This window comes from Gadus macrocephalus, chromosome 19 (genome assembly GCF_031168955.1).
Source record: "Gadus macrocephalus chromosome 19, ASM3116895v1".
In the NCBI taxonomy this organism is placed as follows: domain Eukaryota; kingdom Metazoa; phylum Chordata; class Actinopteri; order Gadiformes; family Gadidae; genus Gadus; species Gadus macrocephalus.
In genome coordinates, this window is record NC_082400.1 from 15312937 (window position 1) to 15337293 (window position 24357).

The 24357-nt window shown below is 45.3% G+C and overlaps 1 protein-coding gene across 3 annotated transcripts; it reads right to left on the reverse strand.

Moving 5' to 3' along the window:
• Positions 1-4779: 4779 nt before the first annotated feature.
• On the reverse strand, positions 4780-21737 carry ppp1r3aa (protein phosphatase 1, regulatory subunit 3Aa). Of its 3 annotated transcripts, none has more exons than XM_060038096.1 (5): positions 21393-21737; positions 13351-14306; positions 12797-12852; positions 12296-12384; positions 4780-11586 (listed from the first exon to the last, which is right to left on the reverse strand). In XM_060038096.1, the coding sequence occupies exons 2-5, from the start codon at positions 14202-14204 to the stop codon at positions 5806-5808; spliced, it is 6780 nt and encodes a 2259-aa protein (XP_059894079.1). In that variant the 5' UTR covers positions 14205-14306; positions 21393-21737; the 3' UTR covers positions 4780-5805. The 3 variants fall into 3 exon arrangements, with proteins under 3 accessions (XP_059894079.1, XP_059894078.1, XP_059894080.1); XM_060038095.1 differs by lacking the exon at positions 21393-21737 and adding an exon at positions 15183-15359; XM_060038097.1 differs by lacking the exon at positions 21393-21737 and having other exon boundaries at positions 13351-14363.
• Between the last annotated feature and the right edge of the window lie 2620 nt (positions 21738-24357).

Genomic DNA, 24357 nt, shown 5'->3' on the forward strand with positions numbered 1-24357 from the left:
GAAAAAGTTGAACATTTTTCAACTTTCTGACGGTGGCGAACGCTCCAACTGAACGGACGGATCCACAATGCATTGCCCGTCCGTCCCCATTCAAAGTCAATGGGCAACGGTCAACTGACGGTAGTGGGCACGGGGCGTTACTTGTCACTCGTTATTAAGTATATTTATGGGCCTAACAAGTTATTGTCCTACATAGTAATTAAGTCTTACCGTTTGTATTTCCTCCCGACACATTTTGAAGCACGAAACACAGTTCGTTGCCAGTAACGACCACCCATGTTGTTCCTTCTAATGTGCACCTGCCAATCAAGTCATTGAAACGTGAGTCATGTGTATCACACGCTGGGGTCCGCTGTGCCTGTGTCCAGGGGCCGCAGGTGGTATTAAAACTCTTGTTTAACACCAGAAGTATTCTGTCTACCACCGGTCGTGTCCTGGGGATGAGGATAGACAGAAAGCCAGCCAGCCAAGCCAGCCAGTTTGCCACCTTCCCGGTGGTTTCAACGCAAGGTTAGGACAAACGGTGGGTCTTTTTTTGTATGTTGTATTTGTTTTTCCTGCAGGACATTTTCTCACCAACGGCACGTCCCGTTGCATTAGAGTGCCCAGACGCAAGACAAGCACGGCCAAACGGCACATCGTGATTCATTCTGCGCAGCGAAAGAAAGAAAAACATGATCATGACAAGGCAATTGAATCCCGGGCTGGGTTGCAATCGGTCCATGTGTGCCTTTTATGTAGTTCGCCATTAAGGGTGGCACCATGTTGTATTGTTGTCCGAAATGTGGCTCTGTTGGAGTTGGTCCACTTGTGTCTTATAAAGTGCGCTATTTAGAGGGTCCCCATGTTGTATTGTTGTCCGAAATGTGGCTCTGTTGGAGTTGGTCCACTTGTGTCTTATTAAGTGTGCTATTTAGAGAGCCAACACTTTGTATTGTTGCATTTTATGTGTCTCTGTTGGAGTTGGTCCACTTGTGGGCTATAGAGTGCATTCTTTAGGGTGTCGACATATTGTAGTGTCGCTGAAATTTTACCCGTACTCGAACAAGTGTACTAAAACTAATGCCCACTTATTCCAACACTTTATACTATGAAATGGTGTGGCACACCACCTTATTTCTGTTGGTTTGCTTTTTTTACTTTTTATGTTCATTAAGGTGTAGGCCTAGTTGTGTTGTTATGGAGCGCAGATTATTCCAGTAGGATTAATGTTTCTTACCAATTAGGTAAGTGCTGCAAGCAGCGCTCAACTATTGTTGTTCTTAGGCTTTATGATTACTTTCTTCATCGTTCTCTACAAATTTTGGGACCCCTACTCCTTCGAAAATTTTTTCCATTCCATTTTAAAATGTTCATATTTGCTTGGAATTGCATGCAACCATAATTATTATTTTTTTGTATAATTTAAATAGAATATTTAAAATAAGTAAATAGAAGGGTAAGAGAGAATCAGATTACCCGATTTTTTTTTTTTTTCGGTCAGGAAGTGGTGGTTAGCTTAGCCCCTTTCGGGGTAGCCTAAGATGTATCATTTCACTTAAGTCACTTACGCTTGATTATCTACCGACTGGACCATTCCAGGAATGTAGTGATGGTGCGTAATCATAGGAGAGACATGCATGTAACTTGTATAAAAACATACAACAAGCATCACGATAATCAAATCCAGATATCGGTTGTGCTCTGCTTTATAAGCGGACTAGTGACGCAGCTCTGAACCGCAATTAGCGCTAATTAGTGGACCAATGGCAGTATATTGCACCCCCTACATGCGTGCGAACGCTGCTACCAGCCAAATGCCAAGTAGTTGACAGCAGCAGCAGCAGCAGCGGCAGCAGCATCACGCCCGGGCTGTCTCACAAGCGTTTCCGAGAATGTCGAGTCACCGAAGGCAACGCTCCGTGCAGGAGGAGGGGGAGGGAGTTAGAGAGGGAGGCGTATGGAGGAAACATAAGGGCAACAAAGGCGGATTAAGGACAGAGAAAAAGGAAAGCAGCGAGGCAGCGGTAGAGGAAGGGGGAGATTTGCGGGAGGGAGGGAGGGAGGGAGGGAGGCAGAGGTGAGACGAGTGGCGGAGACGAGCCGGCGGGGTTGAAGATTGCGAGGGGCTTTCCACGCCCAGGGTTAGGCAGGATGGCGAAGTGGATGACATATCTTAGAACACACACACACACACACACACACACACACACACACACACACACACACACACACACACACACACACACAGTAGAAGCGTGTATTACCGTAGTCTACCCTCATTCAACCTTCTATCCCAGAATATGCACGTCTTTATTCATTGCAAAGATGACTGCCCCGAGATACGCAATAATTAAGTTCTCCATATCGGTGGGCACATACGTTTTTAATGCAAAATGGTAATCACAAGTTTAAGAATTAATCCGATAACGAGGCTTCCAATTTTGTTTAAACTTGATGGAATTATCCATTTCTCAACGTAGTTAATAATGTAGGATGGACTGCAAAATCTACAGTAGACAAATGTCCATGCGTGGTGCGTTAGAGCCATCTAGTGGTAGTATCACAACATTACATCGAGGTTTCTGTGATCTAAACCATGAGTCCCCAACCTTTTCAGCATGAAGGACCGGTACGATTCTCCGAAAAGTTAAACGGATGGGGGGGGGGGGCGCAGAGGTTGCCAAAAATGCAAACATGTTATATGCAATCTAACAACTGCATATAGACTTATGGCATGTAAAAGAGTGACAGTATTGCGAAGTAAATTGAGTTTATTAAGTGTGCATGCATTTTGCATGAAAAAAAAAACGGTACCAAATGACCCACGGACCGGTACCGGTCCGCGGCCCGGGGGTTGGGGACCGCTGATCTAAACACTTGTTCTCGGTGTAGATTTTAATATTTTGTGGGCATTATATATATATATATATACCGGGATTGCTGGTCGAGAGGGGATGGACGTACAAAGATGAGTCTTTGTCAATCAGTCTATCTAGGATTCTGTGTGCCCATCATGATCTGACTATATGCATATATATAACTATATATAACTATATATATATATATATATGTAACTATATATATATATATATATATATATATATATATATATATATATATATATAGTCAGATCATGATGGGCACACAGAAACCTAGATAGACTGATTGACAAAGACTCATCTTTGTACGTCCATCCCCTCTCGACCAGCAATCCCGGTACACGATGTTAACATCACGTGTTGCTATCAGCACTCTGCCTGGGCCATGCCTGGGCTAACGGCCAGGCCGCCAAGCCGAAGGGTTCCAGTTATATGCATATGACCTGATAAAAGGTCACGGAAACTAAACAGGATCAAATGGACTTCACCCGACCGAAGCGTCGCGCCGACCCTAGATGCAATGCCAAAGGCGTCATGTAACATTCCCTGGCACGTCGTAAAGCAGGTTGGACGCAGAAACAACAAATTACAAAACATGGGCTTAACCGGACATTCTTATAGGGTGGGTCGTGTCTCACCCATTGTTGAAAAAACAAGAATCGGTCTAACCTCATATATAAAATATGTGAAACATTTCCTCCTTTTATGAATCCAGTGATCATACCGGTCTCTTGTTATTTCTTATGAATTGACAATGCATTAGGCCTGTTTCTTAAGGAAATAATAAATGTGTGATTTCTGAGCAGAGGAGACATATTGTGGATGAATCCTTATGCAGACCTCACACCTAACTTGTAAATGTTCATGTATTTATGAAAGCATTTAATATTTTTTTAAGGCAGGTAAAATGTAACATGGTTGCACCCTTGAAAATAAATGAAAAAAAAAAGCAACAGAGACAAAACAAAACCTAATCTATTCATCATTCAAATGTTAAATCTTGCAATGTTTTCCGTTGTGGGAATATGAGTCTACGTGAGTATTTGGACTCAATCATCAGAATCGTCATCATCAAGTCTTAACTTATCATGGAAATAGATGCTATGACAGATATTTGATTGCAATCCAATTCCCTTGACTTGCATCTGATATCCCCTGGCCGCCTTCTATTGAGCACTGGGATTAATAGCCTGCGTCACAAGGTATGTTCACTGACTTAACCGGTTTTAAATAAGCATAGACAGCAAGGAGCAGCCTCTTGGTGGCGCTGTTTTCATAATATAAATCTCATGCAGGAAAAAATGTCCAGCAATAATAAATATTTTCTTCTTAATATCAAAAACCTAGCCAATAATTGTTCCTTGTGTATTTTATTGGTGCAACTCTTATTTATTTTGTTTGTTATCTGATCTTCTGTTTGAGGAAAGGCTACAGGTCATCTAAGGTTCAACTTGGCCTAATGAAGACACTGAAAACATGACACCAAATGAGTGTATGACTCAGTAGTAGACACCCAGTAGGTCTATCTCAGCTACTACTAACACTGATATATAAGAGTTTCCAGTGCTTAATTATATGAGTTATTGATGCCTGTTAGAGGTACTCAAACTGCCAGGTTTGATGTATTTATATGGCAATGCTTTTGCTACCAAGCCTTTTGACACATGCTTTCATACAAAGCAACGTACAAAGAATGTTTTGGGTAAATATTGTCATTTGATACCTGTCATAAAATGTGAGGGTTAGGCAGCTTGTTTAAGCATGCCAAAAGGTACAATTCAAACGTGTTCTCCACAGGAACAAATCACAAGATTCATTGCGTCAATATCTGTATCTCTGTCATTTAGTAACAGTGGGAAAGTATCAAAATATCCATTGTTTTTGTTGTAAACTGCCATTGAGACGAAAAACAAGTGCCTGCAGTCTGTGAGAGTTGTGCTCATTTAATAAAGGAAAAGCCAGAACAGCACCAAAAAACACCATTATCTCAATATATTACATGGCCACTTTTCCCTTTTGGTGAGTTACCAGATGTTATATTGGACCCATAACAAATACATAACGCACTTTCATAACACACTACTTAACTTTGCTTTACAAAACATCACTCAGACAACTCGCAAACATTCGACGCGTAAAAGGAAACCTATCATACATGTATCACAACATCAAAAACAAATACTCAACATGAAATGATTATCAATATGTTTTCGTATTGCTCAGCTGGTTCTCACTGAATGAAAACCAATTCACTCGTGCATACATCTGCCGCAACCTAAAAATAATCGCATTGCATACAATGCCTATGGATTGTATACATTTGATTTACATGTGCAAGATAACTACTTGTGACCACCCAGTTTTATAGAACAAACTTTGAGCAAGGCAAAACGTGCACTGAGACTTTTGAAACCCCTGTATAAAGACCTATGGAAATTTTCTTTCATACGGTTTCATTGAAATAAAAAAATGGCACAATCATCTGTCAACAACAAAATATACTCTGTGCAGGTTAAAGTGAACAGTCAATCTAACATGCCACACACACAAAGAAACAGACACTCCTAAGTCTGTCACACATTCCCTTTCAACCCAATGCATCCTGCCTCCTCCACTGAAAGCAATAAGCACAAATAAAAATAAGCACAAGGAAAGTATATACAGAGCAGCGCATTTTTGGAAACCATAAATGATAAATGGACTGCATTCATAGAGGGCTTTTCAACCGGTGGCCACTCAAAGCGCTTTACAATATCGCCTTACATTCACCCATTCATGCACACATTCACCCACCGATGGCGGATTCAGCCGGACAAGGAGACAGCCAGCTCATCGGGTGCGGTCAGGGTGAGGTGTCTTGCTCAGGGACACCTCGACGCTCAGCTAGGAGGGACTAGGGATCGAACTGGCAACCTTCTGGTTACAAGTCATCCCACTCTGTCTGCTAAGCCAAATGCGGCCCATAAAGGAAGAATAATGTGAACAGAATGGCGCAAACCAAAGTTATTGTCACGCGTGGGCCGCGAAAGGCGGTACACCATCTCTTCTGCGGGGAAGAATTGACTCTGTCCTGAAATTGAGCTGTTGATTGGTTGAACTTTTTTGGCTGCACAACTGTTTGATCGTCTAATTGGTGACATGGCTCCTGGTCAGAGTCTGCCCCGTCCTTGTTGACGGTTTCCAGATTCTTCTTCATGGAGCGCTGTTGGGTCTGACGTAACCGTGGTGATACACGCTGTTCAGTGATTAATCCATTGTCCTTCGGCATAAAGTTCAGAGTTGGATCGGAGGACTGGGAAATATGTGTTGTTTTGGCTGCGGGCAGTCGGCTCTGTGTCATGTGGGGTTCATTATTTTCTATGATGGCTATTTGGTGAAGGTGTTGCTTGGAATAATCCTGTGAATTGAGATCTCTCTGTGATTCATTGAAACCAACTGTGTCTACGATGTTAACAAGGTCACCACTATCCTCGTCAGTGACCAAATCTTGCATGATGCCTTGAGAGGAAGTTGCCGGCAATTTTGAATCTTCTGGCAAATTCGTGGCGGAAAAGACATCAGGGATCTGTTTCTCCGCCGTGACGCCTTGCGATGCGCCACCACTTACTCCCTTCATGTCTCCTGAGCCACCCATGACACCTTTCCAATTTAACACCTCCTCTGAAACTCCTTTATCTGACTCCTCAACAATTCCACCTGCGACAGTGCCAATCTCCTCACCTGGCGCTATCATGCACTCAAACGACACTCTATCCCCTGCGATTACAGCGTCTTCTATCCCCCCCTTGAATTCCTCTGGTGAAGGGCCATCCGCTCGGAGCGACACCTTTCGTCGCTTCCGTTCCTCAGGTGTTTGATCCTTCTCCGTCTGACTCCCCTCCGTGATATCCTCCGTTTGCCCCTCTTCCGTCCCTCGCTCCCCATCTCCGTCCCCCACGTCAACTTCCGAGGTCTCAGGTGGTGGTCGAGGATCCCTCGGAACGCCACTCGTCGTCGCCGGCGTCTCCTGGAAAATGTCATCGGGTGGTGTGATGCCACCGACCGCGCGATTGTCCCTTTCCTCGCTCTTTAGATATATATCAGCCAATTTCTTACACTTTGAGTCCGTTGCGTTTGAGTGTCTGGGTTGGTGATCGTCTCTTCTCGTACCAGTTTCACCTTCAAGACCTTTTAATGAAGGCTTGTCACTCAGAACAACTCCTTGTGTTTCCGCTGATGTGCATTTTATCCGTGTGCTATCTGTGTCCATTACTCCAACAGACTCCTGTCTCAGGGGCGATAGTTTAATTTCGTTTTTCTCCCTAGCTCCTTCCTCTGTTGAACTTGACGTTGATGGCCTCAGTTCAGTGGAGATCAGGTCCTTGGTCAACACCCCCTGGCCTGGGTTCTCACTCTGAATGTGTTGCTCTTTATCTTGCGCAATCGGGTCTAACCGGTGGTCAGGTGCTTCTGAATACATCAACGTGAGGTCCTTGGTTTCCTTCCCCAGATCTGTTTCCAATGAGTCTGGTAGGAGAGAGTTTTCATTGTTTGGCAGTGAATATCTTCCTTCTTTGGAACAGTTTGAAACAGATTGAAACAGTTTGATTTGTAGGCCCTCCCCCTCATCTCTTTTTGTAGCCGTGTCAACTTCAAGACCTTTTAATGAAGGGATGTCGCTAGAAACCTCTCCTTGTGTTTGCACTGATGTGTATTTTATCAGTGTGTTATCTGTGTCTATTACCCCACACGATTCCTTTTTGAGGGGCAATAGTTTTGTGTCGTTATTCTCTCTAGCTCCTTCCTCCGTTGGACTTGAGGTTGATAGCCCAGGTTCAATGGAGATCAGGTCCTTGGTCAACACCCCCTGGCCTGGGTTCTCACCCTGAATGCGTTGCTCTTTATCTTGCGCAATCGGGTCTAACCGGTGGTCAGGTGCTTCTGAATACATCAACGTGAGGTCCTTGGTTTCCTTCCCCAGATCTGTTTCCAATGAGTCTGGTTTGAGAGAGTTTTCATTGTTTGGCGGTGAATCTCTTCCTTCTTTGACCTCTTGGTTAAGATCCACTTCAACACACTTCTGCCTCAAAGCACCGTCGTTACTCGTTCCATGTTGTACACCGTCCACCTTTCTCCCTTTTCTCTGGAACGTGTCCTCTGCTGTGGTGTCACAGAGCGATGACATGTCATTCGCATTCACGTGGCTTTGTGTTGATTTTGTATCACACGCTCTCGACTCATCCACCTCAAATGTATCTGTGTGCGGCGCTGCTTCTCCATGATGTGTTCCTTTGTGTTTTGATGCGTGTGAGGGGCCGGTTCTGTGATCGTCCGTCTGAAACTGTTTGATTCCTTCGCCATCCCCAACGTCTCTTCCTGTGCCTGTTTCATCTTCAAGACCTTTTAATGATGGTTTGTCGCTCAAAACCTCTGGCTGTGTTTGCACTGATGTGTATTTTATCAGTGTGTTATCTGTGTCTATAACCCCACACGACTCCTGTTTGAGGGGCGATAGTTTTGTGTTGTTATTCTCTCTAGCTCCTTTTTCTGTTCTACTTGAGGTTGATAGCTCTGGTTCAGTGGAGATCAGGTCCTTGGTCAACACCTCCATGCCTGGGCTCTCACTCTGAATGTGTTGCTCTTTATCTTGCACAATCGGGTCTAACCGGTGGTCAGGTGCTTCTGAATACATCAACGTGAGGTCCTTGGTTTCCTTCCCCAGATCTGTTCCCAATGAGTCTGGTAGGAGAGAGTTTTCATTGTTTGGCGGTGAATCTCTTCCTTCTTTGACCTCTTGGTTAAGATCCACTTCGACAGACTTCTGCCTCAAAGCACCGTCATTACTCGTTCCATGTTGTACACCGTCCACCTTCCGCTCTTCTCTCTGGAACGTGTCCTCTGCTGTGGTGTCACAGAGTGCTGACATGTCATGGTCTAAAGGCTTCGCATTCACGTGGCTTTGTGTTGATTTTGTATCATGCGCCCTCGACTCATCCACCTCAAATGCATCCGTTTGTGGCGCTGCTTCTCCATGATGTGTTCCTTTGGTTTTTAATGCGTATGAGGGGCCGGGTTTATGATCGTCCGTCTGAACGAGCTTGATTTTTAGGCCTTCCCCCTCATATTTTTTTGTAGCCGTTTCAACTTCAAGACCATTTAATGAGGGCTTGTCGCTCAAAACCTCTCCTTGCATTTGCACTGGTGTGCATTTCATCGGTATGTTATCCGTGTCCATCACTCGACCCGACTCCTGTTTGAGGGCTGATAGTTTTGCGTCGCTGTTCTCTCTAGCTCCTTCCTCTGTTGGACTTGACCTTAATGACCCCGGTTCACCGGAGGTCGGATCCTTGGTCATCACCTCCTGAACTGAGTTCTCCACCGCACTGTGAACTTGTGGCTCTTTATCTTTCTCCCTCGGGTCTAACCGGTATTCTGGTGCTTCTGAATACATCAACGTGTGGTGCTTCGCTTCCATCAGATCTGCTTCCAATGAGTCTGGTTGGAGAGAGTTTCCATTGTTTGGCGGTGAATCGCTTCCTTCTTTGACCTCTCGGTTGAGATCCGCTTCAACACACTTCTGTCTCAAAGTACCGTCGTTACTCGTTCCATGTTGTACACCGTCCACCTTTCTCCCTTTTCTCCCGAACGTGTCCTCTGCCGTGGTGTCACAGAGCGATGACATGTCATTCGCATTCACATGGCATTGTGTAGATTTTGTGTCACACGATTCCTGTTTGAGGGGCGAGAGTTTTGCGTTGTTGTTCTCTCTAGCTCCTCCCTCTGTTGGACTTGAGGTTGATAGCCTCAGTTCAGTGGAGATCAGGTCCTTGGTCAACGCCTCCATGCCTGGGTTCTCACACGGAATGCGTTGCTCTTTATCTTGTGTAATCGGGTCTAACCGGTGGTCAGGTGGTTGCGAATACAACAATGTGAGGTCCTTGGCTTCCATCCCCAGATCTGTTTCAAATGAGTCTGGTTGGAGAGAGTTTTCATTGTTTGGCGGTGAATCTTCTTTGACCTCTCGGTTGAGATCCACTTCAACACACTTGTGCCTCAAAGCAACGTCGTTACTCGTTCCATGTTGTACACCGACCACCTTTCCCTCTTTTCGGTGGAACGTGCCGTTTGTTCTGGTGTCACAGAGTGCTGACATGTCATGGTCTAAAGGCTTCGCATTCACGTGGCTTTGTGTTGATTTTGTATCACGCGCCCTCGACTCATCCACCTCAAATGCATCCGTGTGCGGCGCTGCTTCTCCATGCTGTGTTCCTTTGTGTTTCAATGCCGTTCCGCTCTCTTTATTTGGCCTGAATCCCTCACAATCCTTATCACCCGCTTCCCTCTGGGAGCGTTCAGTATTCACCGTGTCCCGTGGCCTAAATATCTCCTCCCCTGTATATCCTTTTCCTTCTGTGTCGGGCATTGTGAGCCTCACTTCCTCCTCTCCTCCTCCACCTCCTCCTCCATCACCTCCTCCTCCTCCAGCGCTCCCTCCTCCTGCGCTTCCTCTTCGTCTGAATGGGGACAACACCGAACCCGTGCGGTCCTTTGTCCCCTGTCCTTTGAATGCCTCCCTAAATGCCAGCGAGTCGTATTCCGAGTTGCGTATGATACCGCTAACCCCTTGTTCTTCCTCCCCTTCCCCGCCGCTTTGAGAAAGACCCTCGCCGGGCGCCGCTCCCCGTGAGATCCTATCACAGGCGCTGGCATTCTGAGACACCGCCGCCGCTGTCATCTCTGTTGTCCCCCTCTCCCCAGAGCTCGTTATCCTGTCGCCCGTAGAGTCTCTGAGCGGCTCTCTCACTCCTCCATCTCCTCCTCCTCCTCCTCCTTTTTGTTCTCTTACGCCTTCGGTGCCTCCCGTGTCCGGCAGGACATGCTCGGGCTGCCGAGTCCCTAAGCCATCCTCTGAGCCTTCGTTGTCGTCCTCAGCTGTTGTGGAGGCTGTTCCTGCCCTGCTTGGCACCTCTTCCTCAGGAGTTTCCGTCACGGAGCTCCCCTCTGGCCTCAGTGTCATGTCACGAGATCCGACCCACGCCCGCGCTGCTGGCCGCCTCTCCTGGGAGTTGGCGTGCCGGTCCGGACCGTCAGCGCGTGACTCCGACACCGGCAGCCCCTTGGAGATGGTGGAGGGTGTCGTTGTACGGTGGGGCATGTCCGGGGGCGTTTGAGGCGACAGGGTTGCAGCCGGTGTGCTCGGCGTTCCGGGGTCCACCACTCGCTGTTCCGAGGGGGACATCGACGTGGCCTTCTGCAACCACACGGATTCCGGAACGCCGGAGTGATCGCTGTGATCGCCGCCGTCGATGAAGCTCTGCCAAATGTCACACACGGACGGCGTACCTTCCTCGGCGCGCCATTCGACTTTGGCATCGATGAAGGCCTTCTTCGGATCACCTTTGGACGGTGTTCCCCCCTCCGTTGAGGGTGTTGACTCAACGTTCTGGGTCTTTACCCCCCTCCAGAGTTCCTCCATCTCCTTGGTAGGCCAGACCTGTGGGTTGTCGCTCGTCCAGTCCAGGGTCAGCAGAGGTATCTGGTGGTAAGTGGGTAAGGCCTTGGGGCCCTTGGCGGGCTGTTTCGGGCGAGGAGGTACCACGGTGGAACCGTCTGAGGTTGCTCCCAGAACGGGTGTGGGGTGGTGATGGTTCTGATGAGGACCAGCGGGGGGGGCTTGTGAGTTCTGCAGTGAGTCTTTCACGCGGGACAGTCGCGCGGCCTTGCGTCTGCTTCGCACTCTGTCAATCTGTCGGACGTGGGCAAAAGCGGGACAAAGGTCGAAGGTCAAAGGCAAGCGATTCACAAAGTTCAGCTCAAGTTCAGTTTGCCTCAAAAAACTTGGCATGGCATAGCGATTACGCATTCCCTTTAAAGTCCGGCCCCCCGCCCTCCCCAAACAAGACGAAAAACGTAACCTCAGCAGATTAAGTAATCTGCTACTACATCACCGATGATTGGATCTCTGTGTAGTTCACAGGGGTATTTATGAGGCCTGCCTGCTCTGACATGAAGTGCAATGACGCAAGATACGGCGGTTACTGTTGCAAACGCATGCCAATTCTCCTTTGCTTTGCATCATCACAGTCAGGGCCCTGGCGCAAGTCACAGGTTTAAAGACAGTATTTATAGGAAGCACATGACTGTTCACAGAGTATGCATGGCATGTTCTCATGTGTCAGCAAGGCAGTCAGCCCCACATTGCAGGAGGAGAGACTTGCTAATGGACAAGGATGCATTTTCATTTGTGCGTTCTAGTTCACTTTCATGGATACAAAGGGGAAGAAAACAGCAGAGGTGTGACAGTATGGCGAGACTAGACACCCTGATTTGCATGTCATCTATATGTTGACACAAAACATGTTCAGTCGGGTTGTCCTGACGCTTCTGTAACTGTGGTTTATTTTGTTTGGTTTTTCTCAACAAAGGGGATTTGTGTAGAGTGTGGTTAACCTCACCAGAAGGTCGTTCTCTTGGAGTGTCTCCGTGGTGTCCGTTTTCTTTCTGCCAGCCGTCTCTGCTTTTTGTGGTATTTGGTCTTCTGAAACTGTAAAAGATCCAGAGTCAGACGTATGCACAAGGTGCATACACAGTATCAGTGTGTGCATGGTACGCACACAAATCCCAAACAGAACACAGGCACACAAGCCCAAACACACACACATACCCACACAAACACACACACACACACACACACACACACACACACACACACACACACACACACACACACACACACACACACCCTTTTCTACTTACTCACTCATAAACACAAACACTTTCATACTTGCACACACACACCCTTTCTCTCTCTTATTCACTCACACACACGCACGCAGGCACACATACACACACACACACACACACACACACACACACAAAAACACCATTCCACACATATAATGACAAACATAGAAAGCCATACACACCCACACACACCCACACACACCCACACACACCTGTAGTTGTTGCTTTGTCAGTGACCTCACAGGTTTGGTCTTCAGCATCACCCCTCCTGTAGTTAAAGGAGAAGTCCATCACAAACATTAACCCATTAAAAACATACAAAATACATTGAACAGATCGACAAATGAGGTATCAAAACTATGAGTGTGGCACACAGTCACACTTTTGCCAGGAGCAGAACATGAAAACAATGCCTTCAGACTTCAATAAATTGTCGACACATATTTTTGGCATTCTTACTCCAGTTAAATAATTAAAACAGGTTTAAGGATACAAACAATGTTCTTTCAAGTAGTAGTTGTGCTTTGCATTAATTTATCAACATGTTTTGTAAGAAACCCTTACCTTGATGACACACAGGTACAATCATTCAGATTTACACAATCATATGATTATTATTATCTAACAACCCTGAGTTTTAAAATCACACACACATGCCCTCCAAAATCCATTTTTGAGAAATACATCTTTTGACATGATAATGGACATTATTACAGATATCTAGCCGGCACCTTAGCCAACTTGGCATTATTACCAGTGCGCTAACCTGTTAGCCTTGAGGCAGCTCCTCTGGCCAGCTCTCTGGTGCTTGTGGAGGTGCTGCAGGAGGTGGCACTCCTCCGTCTCCCTCTCATTTCCAGGGATCTCTCTGTGGGCCTTCTGGTGACAGAACAGGACGTAGTTCAGCCCCCGGTTGTTGGCCCAGAACGTGGCCCTCTCGGTCTCGTAGCGCAGACAGAACTCCATCCTGGTGCCGGCCGCCCCCTGCACCGGGGCCTCCAGGGCGTAGACGAAGGTGAAGCGGTCGGTCTCGCGGTCGCTGGAGCCCGGGACGTATGCCGCCGGCAGCTCAAAGTGGCTCCTCCAGCCGTCGGGGGTGACCCGCACGTACACGGCCTTGCAGTAGCAGAGGTTCTCCACCCGGACCACCCCGCGCAGGGTGGAGGTGCCGGGCAGCAGCTCGATGCTCTCCAGCTCCACCTTCTGCTCCCACAGCCGCCGCCGGAGCTCCTCCGGGCTGGAGGGCACCGAGAACAGGCAGGAGAGGTGGCTGTCGGCCCGGGCCTGGGGCGGGCCCCCGGGGGCGGGGGTCTTCCCGCTCGGGGGCCCGTCGACGTCGACCCGAGCCTGGGGTAGGTCGGGGGCGGCGTCAAACTCCTTGACGGACACCAGGTCCAGGCCGAAGGCGTCCGCGAAGGACACCTTCCGTCGGACCCGCGACTGGAGGTCCGGTTCCCATTCCGGTTCCGAGTCGTCGGTGGCGACGGAGGCCTCCCCACTGTTCTCCTCCTCCGCCACCCTTTCTTCTTTTACCTCCTCCTCTTCCTCCACTTCGTCCCCCTCCTCTCCCTCCATCACCCCCCTCTCCTTCTCCCAGCTCTGGGTGGGCAGGGACACCATGGAGGCTCCGGCTGAAGCCACAGTTTAAGGGTAGGCCGAAAGGGATCTGTCCTAGTGTCTGTCTGTCTGGGCCGGGTGCAGGGAGCAAAGTGGCCTCCTCTCCTGGTTCCAGTGGAACAGAGAGAGAGAGGGAGAGAGAGAGAGAGAGAGAGAGAGGGAGAGAGAGAGGGAGGTGAGGACGTGACTGGACACACGGAGTCTAATTACCGCCAAACATTGTGTCTTCTGAGCCAGGCCCTATAAATAGTCGCATGAAACAAGACTGTTGAGAGTTGGATCCCCCACTGCCCCACAGGGTTCATTGCACTTCTCACATTATGCTTTGCTTGATGTATAAGGTCTCAACTAAATACTGTGTATGTATTTATACCAAAGCATTGTTGAATACTTGGTTCCTGATTGGTCGAAAATGTTCAGAGTGTGTGCATAAGTTTAAAGGGACACCTCTGTCTTTTAACAGTTCTGAATCAATTCAACTTTTACATACCATCAAAAGTCAGATACAGCTATCAACAAGGTGTTTCCTTGACAACGCATTAACACATTGTTTGGAAATTCCCCCTTGGGATCAATAAAGTATTTATCTATCTATCCATCTTGAAAAAAATTGCTAAAAGTGGCAAGAAAGAATATTACATTTTGAGTAAGTTGTAAGAACGAGTATAGATAATAATCATATAATGACTAAATCAACTCATATCTAATCATTGTTGGTAACTGCGGGATAAGCGTAATAAACTACGCTATCGGGGGCTTCAGTTATTGGAAAATAATGTACTTGACTTCGAATAACAGGACATCCCGTTGCTGTTCAAACATTCCATATCTGCCGTATCTGCTATGTTATGTTATTACAGAGATAGCGATCGTATTAAAGATTCACACGGACCTATTGAATCATCACATGGGATACAATATAAAGATGAACACGATTAGCAACTTCATCATGTTTTCACGATTACAGTCCAAAAAGCTTACCTCGCTCAGAGAGACAGGCTAGTTCCCCACACACCTTGTAGCTCTACACTCAAAGACATGCAAGGAGAAAGCTGAAGAAAAGTATCTCCCTGAAGGTTAAAAAAACAAGTTTGAGACCCTGGCAGATCATCCAGGATCGATTTTTGGTGAAGCTATGAGATCCATCAATTTGCATAGGAAATGCTGCATGCAATAACTACGCAGTGCACTGGAAAGAGATGATGGATGTAATGAAGACTCTGTGTTTTGAATGTGTCAACATTCAAGTGCCAACCCATCCAAAGTGCTTTGGGGCTCGGTGAAACTGGTTGCTATGGTATGCAGAGATACTCGATATAGTAGCATGGCGAATATTGAATTTGGGCTCGGGTAATATGTGAGTGATATATACGTTAACAAACTCGGCTGTGAATTTAAGAATCTATACATATTGAATGACATCCAATCAATACATAACACAATCCACAAACTTTGACACTGTACATGATGTCATTGCCCTGTTCTGGCAAGGCTCTGAGGTAGTTTAATCAAGTGAAATAATATTATATGCAAAATGAATTTTAAAGTCTGTCCAAGGTAATGCAAACAAAGTGTACACTGTATGTATACCGCGAATGCCTTAAACATCTAGCATGCCACCACTCCTTTTTCTTGTAGTTTGATCAAAATATGTAGCATGTAGGTGCATTCAAAATCCATTCCACCTGGACAGCTGTTTTCATCTGGTGGTAAACTTAATCACTGTAATCATGTGTGAGCATAACAACACTGAAGTAATGCTACAGAGGTGACTTAATCTCCAACGACGCAGATCTGGATGTACCCGTTCTGCTCTGCATGGAGAACACTTCAATGGCATCATACAAGTATGCATCATGTATCTATAGCTACATTTCAATTCCACATACTGTGAAATATCTCAATTGTCTGCAACAATTTTTTACAATAACCGTCTGTACCACTCATATTTTTTTATAGGCCTATATTTTCCGTAGTTGTGTTTGTAGATTTGTTGAGTTTTTTTTTTTTAAATATATGTATATATTATGTATTTGTATGACTGTTGACCTGTGATGATAAGGTACGTATTTTACATATGCATATATTACGTTTGTATATGTTATCATATCTTCAATAAGATATGATAATTAATGACCGATTTCAATGTGACTATAATGAATGCAGGAGCTGATTCGAAAATATGGCGAGAAAACTAGAGTGATAGGCAGTGGCGATTTTGGTTTGGAAACTCTGGTGGGGCCCATGCAGGAAAATATTATAACGCAATCCAGAAATACCACATATTACTACCATCACAAAAAAAACAGTAGCAAGTGACAGAGGGGACCAAAATTGCAGCTGAATAATGCCATCACTCAAACGCGAATCTGACAACATATATTAGGCTATTATAGCAATAGCACCACCAAATGGCAGCGTTCAAGATCTCACAATATCAAAACTCAAGAAAACAACAACGTGGCAACAATAAAAACACAACGGCGCACACCCTTTACACAGCAATCAATATACAAAGCCACCACTCACAATATACCAAAAAAAGAAGAAGTATGGTTTAAGTTGCATTACGTTTGCAGGCCACCATACTGTACAATTAACAATGAATCTAGCCTGATAGAGTGGTTGCCTATTCAGACCTGGATAATCCTGGGTGAAAATTTAAGTAAGTTTGGGCTAAGATGGTAATTACCTGTGCTTTAAGGACAGTGCCGTCTGGTCTCCTTTGTGTGGCTGAGGTGAAACACAGGCATTTTTTTCCGCTTGAACAACTCCTGGTTGAACGATCTATTCTTGTCCTTTCCCTCTTGAATAATGATTAAATCCGTCCGGCGATGTGGTCCCAAACGTTTTATCTCCAACTTCTGTTCAAGTGCTAAATCTCACATGACAGATACTCAACACGATTCATCATTTAATGAATGAAACGTCCATTTGTTGTTATTTACTGTAACAGTAACTACGTTAGCCAGCTAGCAAGATCTGATCGGCTCCCGCCGTAAACCCCGCCCTTTATACAAATCAGCCAATGAGAAGAGCCTTGGGGCACTAAACTTCTGGCCCCACCGCCGAAACAGAAGCGGGCGCTGCGCACGCGCTTGCTCGCGCAACAGCACCAGTTTTCTACACTGCAGCAGACGGGGCCATCTCGGCTGTGCCCCACCGAGCGGAAATGACGAGACGGAGCAACGAACTATTTCACACACAACTACTACACTACAACAATTGCGTTCATCAAATTAAAACTGCGGACATGTAATTAATTATTAACAATTAATGTATTATTAACTTATGCTCAATGACATTTTTGAAAAAAAAATGAAAAGTATAATCGTGCCCTGCACGGCAGCGTTCTCTGGTGGGGCCGTGCCCCACTGGCCCCTAATGCAAAGACGCCACTGGTGATAGGATTCCTGCGATGTTGTAGCCTACTGGGAAACTGGGGCAGAAAAATACATATGTTTTCTTTAGAGTTCAACGTCGAATCATTTCTATATTTAACCAACCGTTATAGGACACAAGTCACAAAAACATGCTGAATATTAAATATGTAGAGTTCCTGTAGAGAATATTGTCCTACAAACAAACTTTAGATGCCTGCCGTTAGTGAGCAGGTAGGTGTAAGGCATCTTTCCCAATGATGCCAGGTACAGACTACAGAAATCGGGGATAGAGAAAATACAATAAAATAACTAAAATGCTGAAATGGGGCTCAAGTTTTTTGTAGGAACCTTTTTATTGTTTGTATGAACCCTTGGAAATAGTACACTTATCTATACTACCAGTAGGTGGCACTATATGATTGGTTATAGGCCACTGTGTTCGTTGGCATCTGTTAACAGTTTCAGCAAACAATATTTGCATTTATCATTTACGAGGCTTAGGGGGTAATGTACTGTCATAACAAACAAACAACCTACTAAAACACGAATTATGTTTGGTTTTGATATGATTAGGTTTATGATCGTGGGTCGTTAATTAAGTTCCATAAAGCAGTAGCCTATTCAGCGCCTTTTGACAGAGTAGATCTATCCTTTGACGACCAGTAGGTGGCAGCAAAATACCACAGTTAATCTTTCATCTAATTATTCTCATTAGTTCAGGGCTGCCGTTTTTTTTATATTCATCGTCACAAAACAATCTTCAAAATTCACTAGGCTAGCCTTAAGTCAAAAGGTTACATTTGAAAGGATCTGCGTATCTACATTGTGTGGGTCTATAATGTCCCCCTGTAAAGCGTGCAAACCAAAACGCTTTGCAGGCTTTGAACCAACGGTACGGAGTTATTAAAAATGAGATATATTTACGTAAACAATGTGCATGCTAAAAAATAACATCTAGTCTAAAGGCATGTTGCAAGTGTTTTTATATGTGCTTGGAAATATTGTCATGAAATCGTCTAAAATAAAAGACAAGCGTTTTATGTTTTTAGAGATATAAAACAATGCAATCTATCAATTACTCTAAGCAAATGTATTTTCTCATAGTGTTGATATATCGTCAATAATTGTGGAATTGGAACTTATTATTATTTGACTATTCTGGCGATGATTTTATTGTTGTTTTCGAGGCCCATGCAAATAAACACACAAACAAAAACACAGTTCGGCCTTCAGACAAACAACAGTTTACCAGAAGTGTCTCGATAAATAATCACATTAAATATATTTTTTTAATTCTCAACATTTTAGTCACCTATAAATAAAGATAAATTTTATTTTAAACGTCTGACTTTCAATTTAATTTTAGGTTAAATATAATAACTAATGCATAATTGACTTTTCCTAAATAAATAGGCTTCCTTCATTAATCGCTAAAGGTTGCAGTTGATATAGGTCATTTTATTTTCTAACAGAAATGTTGGAGGAATTTGAGACACTTTCTTTGAAAACCGAGCAGCAAAATAATGTTTTTTCTTATAGCGCAATAGATCTAGACTTTTATATATTATGCCACATTTAGTAAATACATGTTTTAAATGTGTTTATAGGTCTATATTATAATATTTGATTAGTCGATTAGATAGAACACACAGTAGACTACACATATTTTAAGACAGTCAATTATATTGACATGTTGACGTGTTGACAGCTATGTTGTTTTTATGTTTTTTCTTATTTGCAACATGTTAATAATAGGCTTTGATGTATTTTTGTGCTTCCAATAAGGTTAAGATAAATCTCACCGTAGCATACATGTGCTCTTAATACAACCTTAAAAGATCCGTATCGTAATATACTACTATTACTTCTAATACCCCGACAGAGGTCGAATCAGCACTAAAACACTGAAACATTTTCAACATTCATATTTTATTGCAACAATTTAAAAAACCTTGATTTTTTTCTCGCATTGGATTCCCTCACACAGGCAGAGCTAGACAGCCTCGAATCACCGCCATCCACCCCACACAACTGTAGCGTCTGAAACGCACGAAAAAAAACCTCAATCTGTTTGCTTATCTTTGCACCAGGGTTGCCTAAAAAAAAAAAAACAGAACAAACACGTCAACTTTCCCCAGACTTTTCCCGCGTGTGTTTACACATAGCAGGTGGACCCCACGTCACACGGGGTCGCAGCACGCCCCAAAATAACAACACACCACTCCGCGCCCAGTCTCTTCGCCCCGGGGGCTGCGTTCCTAATAAGCTAGTCCCAAACACTCGGTGGCGGTGGAGGAATACATCTTGATGTGTTGAATCGCAATGCAAAAAAAACAAGCTTGCTTCTTTTCGGGATTGCGCGTCATGCGAGAGGCATTCAAACAGGACTCGATGTACGGCTTTTTCTGTTGCATTAGTAATAACAGCAGCAGCGGCGTTGACTGAAGACAGCAGGAGAGGCGAGAGAGACTTCTTCGCGTGTGTCTGCAGCGGAGGAATATCTCAGCTTTTTATTTACTCTTCTGCGTGTTGTTCCTTTTTCTACCTTATGGTTGACTTCTGCGGTCACGTGTGACACGTCTTTTTTTGAAGCCAGCGGTAAACGGAACGACGACTTCTCACACACCTGGCGGCACTTTTGTATTTTGACCCCCCCAAAAAAGAAGAAGATATAGCTTATACCTGCGTCCCCCTTTTTTGGGTAAGTTAACACCTACGCTTTTGTTTATTTGTTTGTTTGTTTGTTTGTTGGTTTGTTGGTTTGTTGGTTTGTTTCACGGCCTGTTTTTGAGTTTTACTTTTACTTCGCGTTAGAGGGGACCCTCGGCCCCGGTCCTTCTCTCTGGACTACCGCGGGATTAGTGAAGTGGATGCCGGCACGTTTAAGGGGGCGAGATGCAACATCTGCAAAACCCCCCGTGTTGGTATACCAATAAAGTCGTCACTTTATATTTTTTTGATATGATGACATGTCAATAATGACATGGTGACATCTGTTGCATGTTGCGTGTTTTGCATTAGTTCCACGCAATAGTTGGTGTGTTTCTGTGATGTTGGGAGGACCGTGACCGCGTCTCCATGCTAGGCAGCGAGGATGCAGCGCGGTGCCTCCCGCTGACTGACGGGCTGATAACAGCCCCGATGAGATGGATGAGAAGGATACCTATAATGTATATAAAACGACCCCATCCAAAAGTGAAACTGCATCTGTAGCCAACCGCATAGCCTAAATGAAGTGATATCTTTTTTTTATCCAACATTTTGAGTTTGAGACATTTAGAGGCTTTTTCTAAGGGAATTCAGAATAAGTTTTATTAAATGTTTGGTTTTAGATTTAAAGTGGTGTATATGGATGATTTATACGTAGGTATTAGATGTAGATTTAGATGTTGTGAGATTGAGGTTTTTGTTTGCACAAATTGTGTAGTTAAATAGCAATTATACATGAATGAACATGTATCCATCAGTGTTTTTATGTATTTATTTATTTTGAGACCATATGAAACTATTATTCATAATGAACCTACACCATTCTTTAACCTATTATCCTTTTTTTGTTATTATACATTACAAGGTGTATTTGAAGCACTACAATTGCAGCACATTTACAATAAAGCCCTTATCATATTGCTGAATACCCTATTCTATATTACATTCAGTTTAGTTTTTAAACGTTTTTGTGTATTTTTTATCAATAAATATAAAACATTTTTGTAACCAAAAAATGTAAAATTGCTATTAGCCTCTAATCCTTAATCTGCAGCATGATCTTCAATCACTGACCTCGCTTTGATCATCTACATCTTACCGTGTCAGTAGTTCCATATTTTATAGTCCTTTTTCTTGTCTGTCCAGTAACAAACAGCAAGGTCGATGTCAGCGACGCTGCTATGAAATGATGATTGTTATTACATGTTACAATGACGTCTATATTCACTAAAATAATCGTTTAATTCAATCAGAAACTCTTAATCCTCAATAATGTCAGCCACTCATGGTCGTCTATACAACTCTCTCTCTCTCTCTCTCTCTCTCTCTCCCTCTCTCTCGCTCTCTCTCTCTCTCTCTCTCTCTCTCTCTCTCTCTCTCTCTCTCTCTCTCTCTCTCTCTCTCTCTCTCTCTCTCTCTCTCTCTCTCTCTCTCTCTCTCAGCCTCTGTACTGTAATCACAGCCGGCGTCACCCTCCACTTCCCCACCACCTACACCCCCACCCATCCTCCGTCAGCACCCCCCTCTACACCACCAGCACCTTAAAATAAATAACCATACTTTCGATAGGTGTAACACCTTTTTTTTATGTAGTGTAGGTGGTGGGCAACTCTTGTGTGTTGGGTCAAGACAGAGGGCCTAACAAGGGGTAGCCGGGGCGTGTGTAGGGGTGCGCCAGGCTCCAGGGGCCTGCGCTCTGATCAGCTCTCACCCTCGATGGATTAACGGCGGCCAGACTCTTTGTTCCATGCCGCAGGGTGCACACAGGTGTTCTCTCTCTCTCTCTCTCTCTCTCTCTCTCTCTCTCTCTCTCTCTCTCTCTCTCTCTCCTCCCCCCCCCCCCCCCCCCTGCTTTTCATTTCAATGCAGGTGTGTGCCAGACACCACCACCACCACCTCTACCTCCACCTCCACCCCACCCACACACACACACACACACACGCCCGTAGACCTGGAGTCCTACACTTCTCTTAGCCTCTGGCCACTGTTAGCGGTCGTCGTGAAAACGTTCGCAACACGCCACAATCCCCCTCTCTTTTTCTCTTTCTCTTCCCCTTCCCCCCGCAGAGGCCTCTGTAATGGTTTTATATGTTTCGACGCGGCTCGTATACCTGCCATGTACTGACGTAGTCCCCTGCTGCGGCCTCTTATGATGCTAATCTTTATTAGTATTAATGGTTATTTATTTATTTTTCAAAAGCGGGAAGGGGGAAAAAAAAAGATGAACGCGGAACTAATGGCTGCCGACTGTTGTTGAGAGGGGGGCACTTATTACCGTGCGCACTCCCCACTCTGCGTCCATTCTTTTGATTGCTGCATTTATCATTGGGCGGCCATGCTCCACATTATGGTAATAGGAAAATGAATGTCCTCCACAGGATTAATGTGTATACCCTGTCATGCCTTTCTCAATCATTTATCAAAATTAAGTTTTGGCTTTGCCTTTTTTAACGGTTACAGGTTGGCTTCCTGCATCTCTATAGACAGAGTCCAATGTCGAAAGAAACTCTGAAAAAAAAGCACAGAGAGAAAGAGAGAGACTGGGGGACTCAGGGCCGGTGGAAACACTTCATTTTTCACGCTTTTATTTTGTCGTCCTTAAAAACCCGAAAACCCCCTGCTTGCTTGTATTCCCCGCTGGCGATGGAAACGGTGTCAGCGTAGTAAGCAGAACTGGCAATCGCTCCCAGGATGTGACCGCCATTTGTAAACCGTTCGAGACAATTCTATTTGCTGAGTGAAGCTATTTACCATAAGCCGCTGAAACAAATAGGCCAGCACTTGCTCACTTCTTTTGGATCAGCGTTTGAATTACCCCATCGCCCCCTACCACCCAGTCCTCCTTCAACACTGGTGTAATGAAACAGCCCCGTCGGCTACAGCCAAGAGGTGTTGCACGTACGTTTCTTTCTTCTCATACCGGGGGGGTTGGGGTGGTCTCTGAGTTGTGCGTAACCAAACATCCCCCCGTCTTGCCTACATAACCTACACAGTGTGTGTCTCTATACCGCGGGCGCGACCCTGTCACTAAGCCTAATGGCAATTAAACGCAAAAGGTTTTTCTGTTTTTATCCCCGTCAACTTTTTTGCAGAAATGTTTCCATGACAACCTCATGCAAGTTAAAGCAACCAGAAGTGATCAAGTCCTTTCTTTTCTTCCTCTTCCCCCCCCACCACCACCACCACCAGTTTGTTCTAGCCCCCCCCCCCCCAATAAGAATGGAATTTGTGTTGACAGTGCTGGCCTTTAATGGCACTATTGTGCCGCTCAGAAACTATTTGTTTACCAGGATCATGTGCTGGGAGCTGTCACTGGAGGGAGGATTGGCTCCTTAAGATAAAAGAGTGTAGTACATGCCGAGGAGGACCCGGGCACTTTTTTTTCTTCTGGTCCTTTTCTTTTGCACTGTAATTATCCACATCACAGTCTGTGTGTGTGTGTGTGTGTGTGTGTGTGTGTGTGTGTGTGTGTGTGTGTGTGTGTGTGTGTGTGTGTGTGTGTGTGTGTGTGTGTGTGTGTGTGTGTGTGGTGTGTGTGTGTGTGTGTGTGTGTGTGTGTGTGTGTGTGTGTGTGAGAGAGAGAGAGAGCCCCGGTTAGCACTAAGTCACTCTCTGGAGGAGCTCAGGGTTTTTTAGTTCCGCTCTGGGTCACTTTCTTAAGCCGGGCTCGTCGGCCGCTCTCCCCCCGAGTGAGGTTTCAGCGGCGGGGGTTTCCTCCGGACGAGGAGCCAGCGAGGATGGGCGGGGCCGGGGATAGGGGACCCAGTCAGCTGCCCCCACACACCCAGTGCTGTGTTTAGAGTGGTCCGCTTTGGTTGTTTTCCATCAGGCTCCGTAACTAAACACATGTCTCCTTTTTCTATCAGTCTGCGCTTAAACTGCTCACGGGGTTTTTTAGGTCCTTGTCGTTTTAACAGTTTTCACGCGGGTGACAGGGTCATCTTTCTTCGTAGGTGTTTCAAAAGCAGTGAACGGCCGACCCGAGCGTCGTTCGGTATCGGGTCGTGTTCTGTGAGCAGTCGAAACGCAAACAAGTGAAGCCAATGACCCAGCTCCCATTGGGC

What these genes read in the sequence shown, in the direction of transcription:
- ppp1r3aa (XM_060038096.1), bottom strand. Translation starts at nt 14,204, where the DNA reads ATGGTGTCCCTGCCCACCCAGAGCTGGGAGAAGGAGAGGGGGGTGATG. An exon ending in AGCTGCCTCAAGGCTAACAG is followed by an intron (nt 12,853 to 13,350) that starts GTTAGCGCACTG and finishes CTTTAACTACAG; the next exon opens with GAGGGGTGATGCTGAAGACC. An exon ending in TGACAAAGCAACAACTACAG is followed by an intron (nt 12,385 to 12,796) that starts GTGTGTGTGGGT and finishes GATCTTTTACAG; the next exon opens with TTTCAGAAGACCAAATACCA.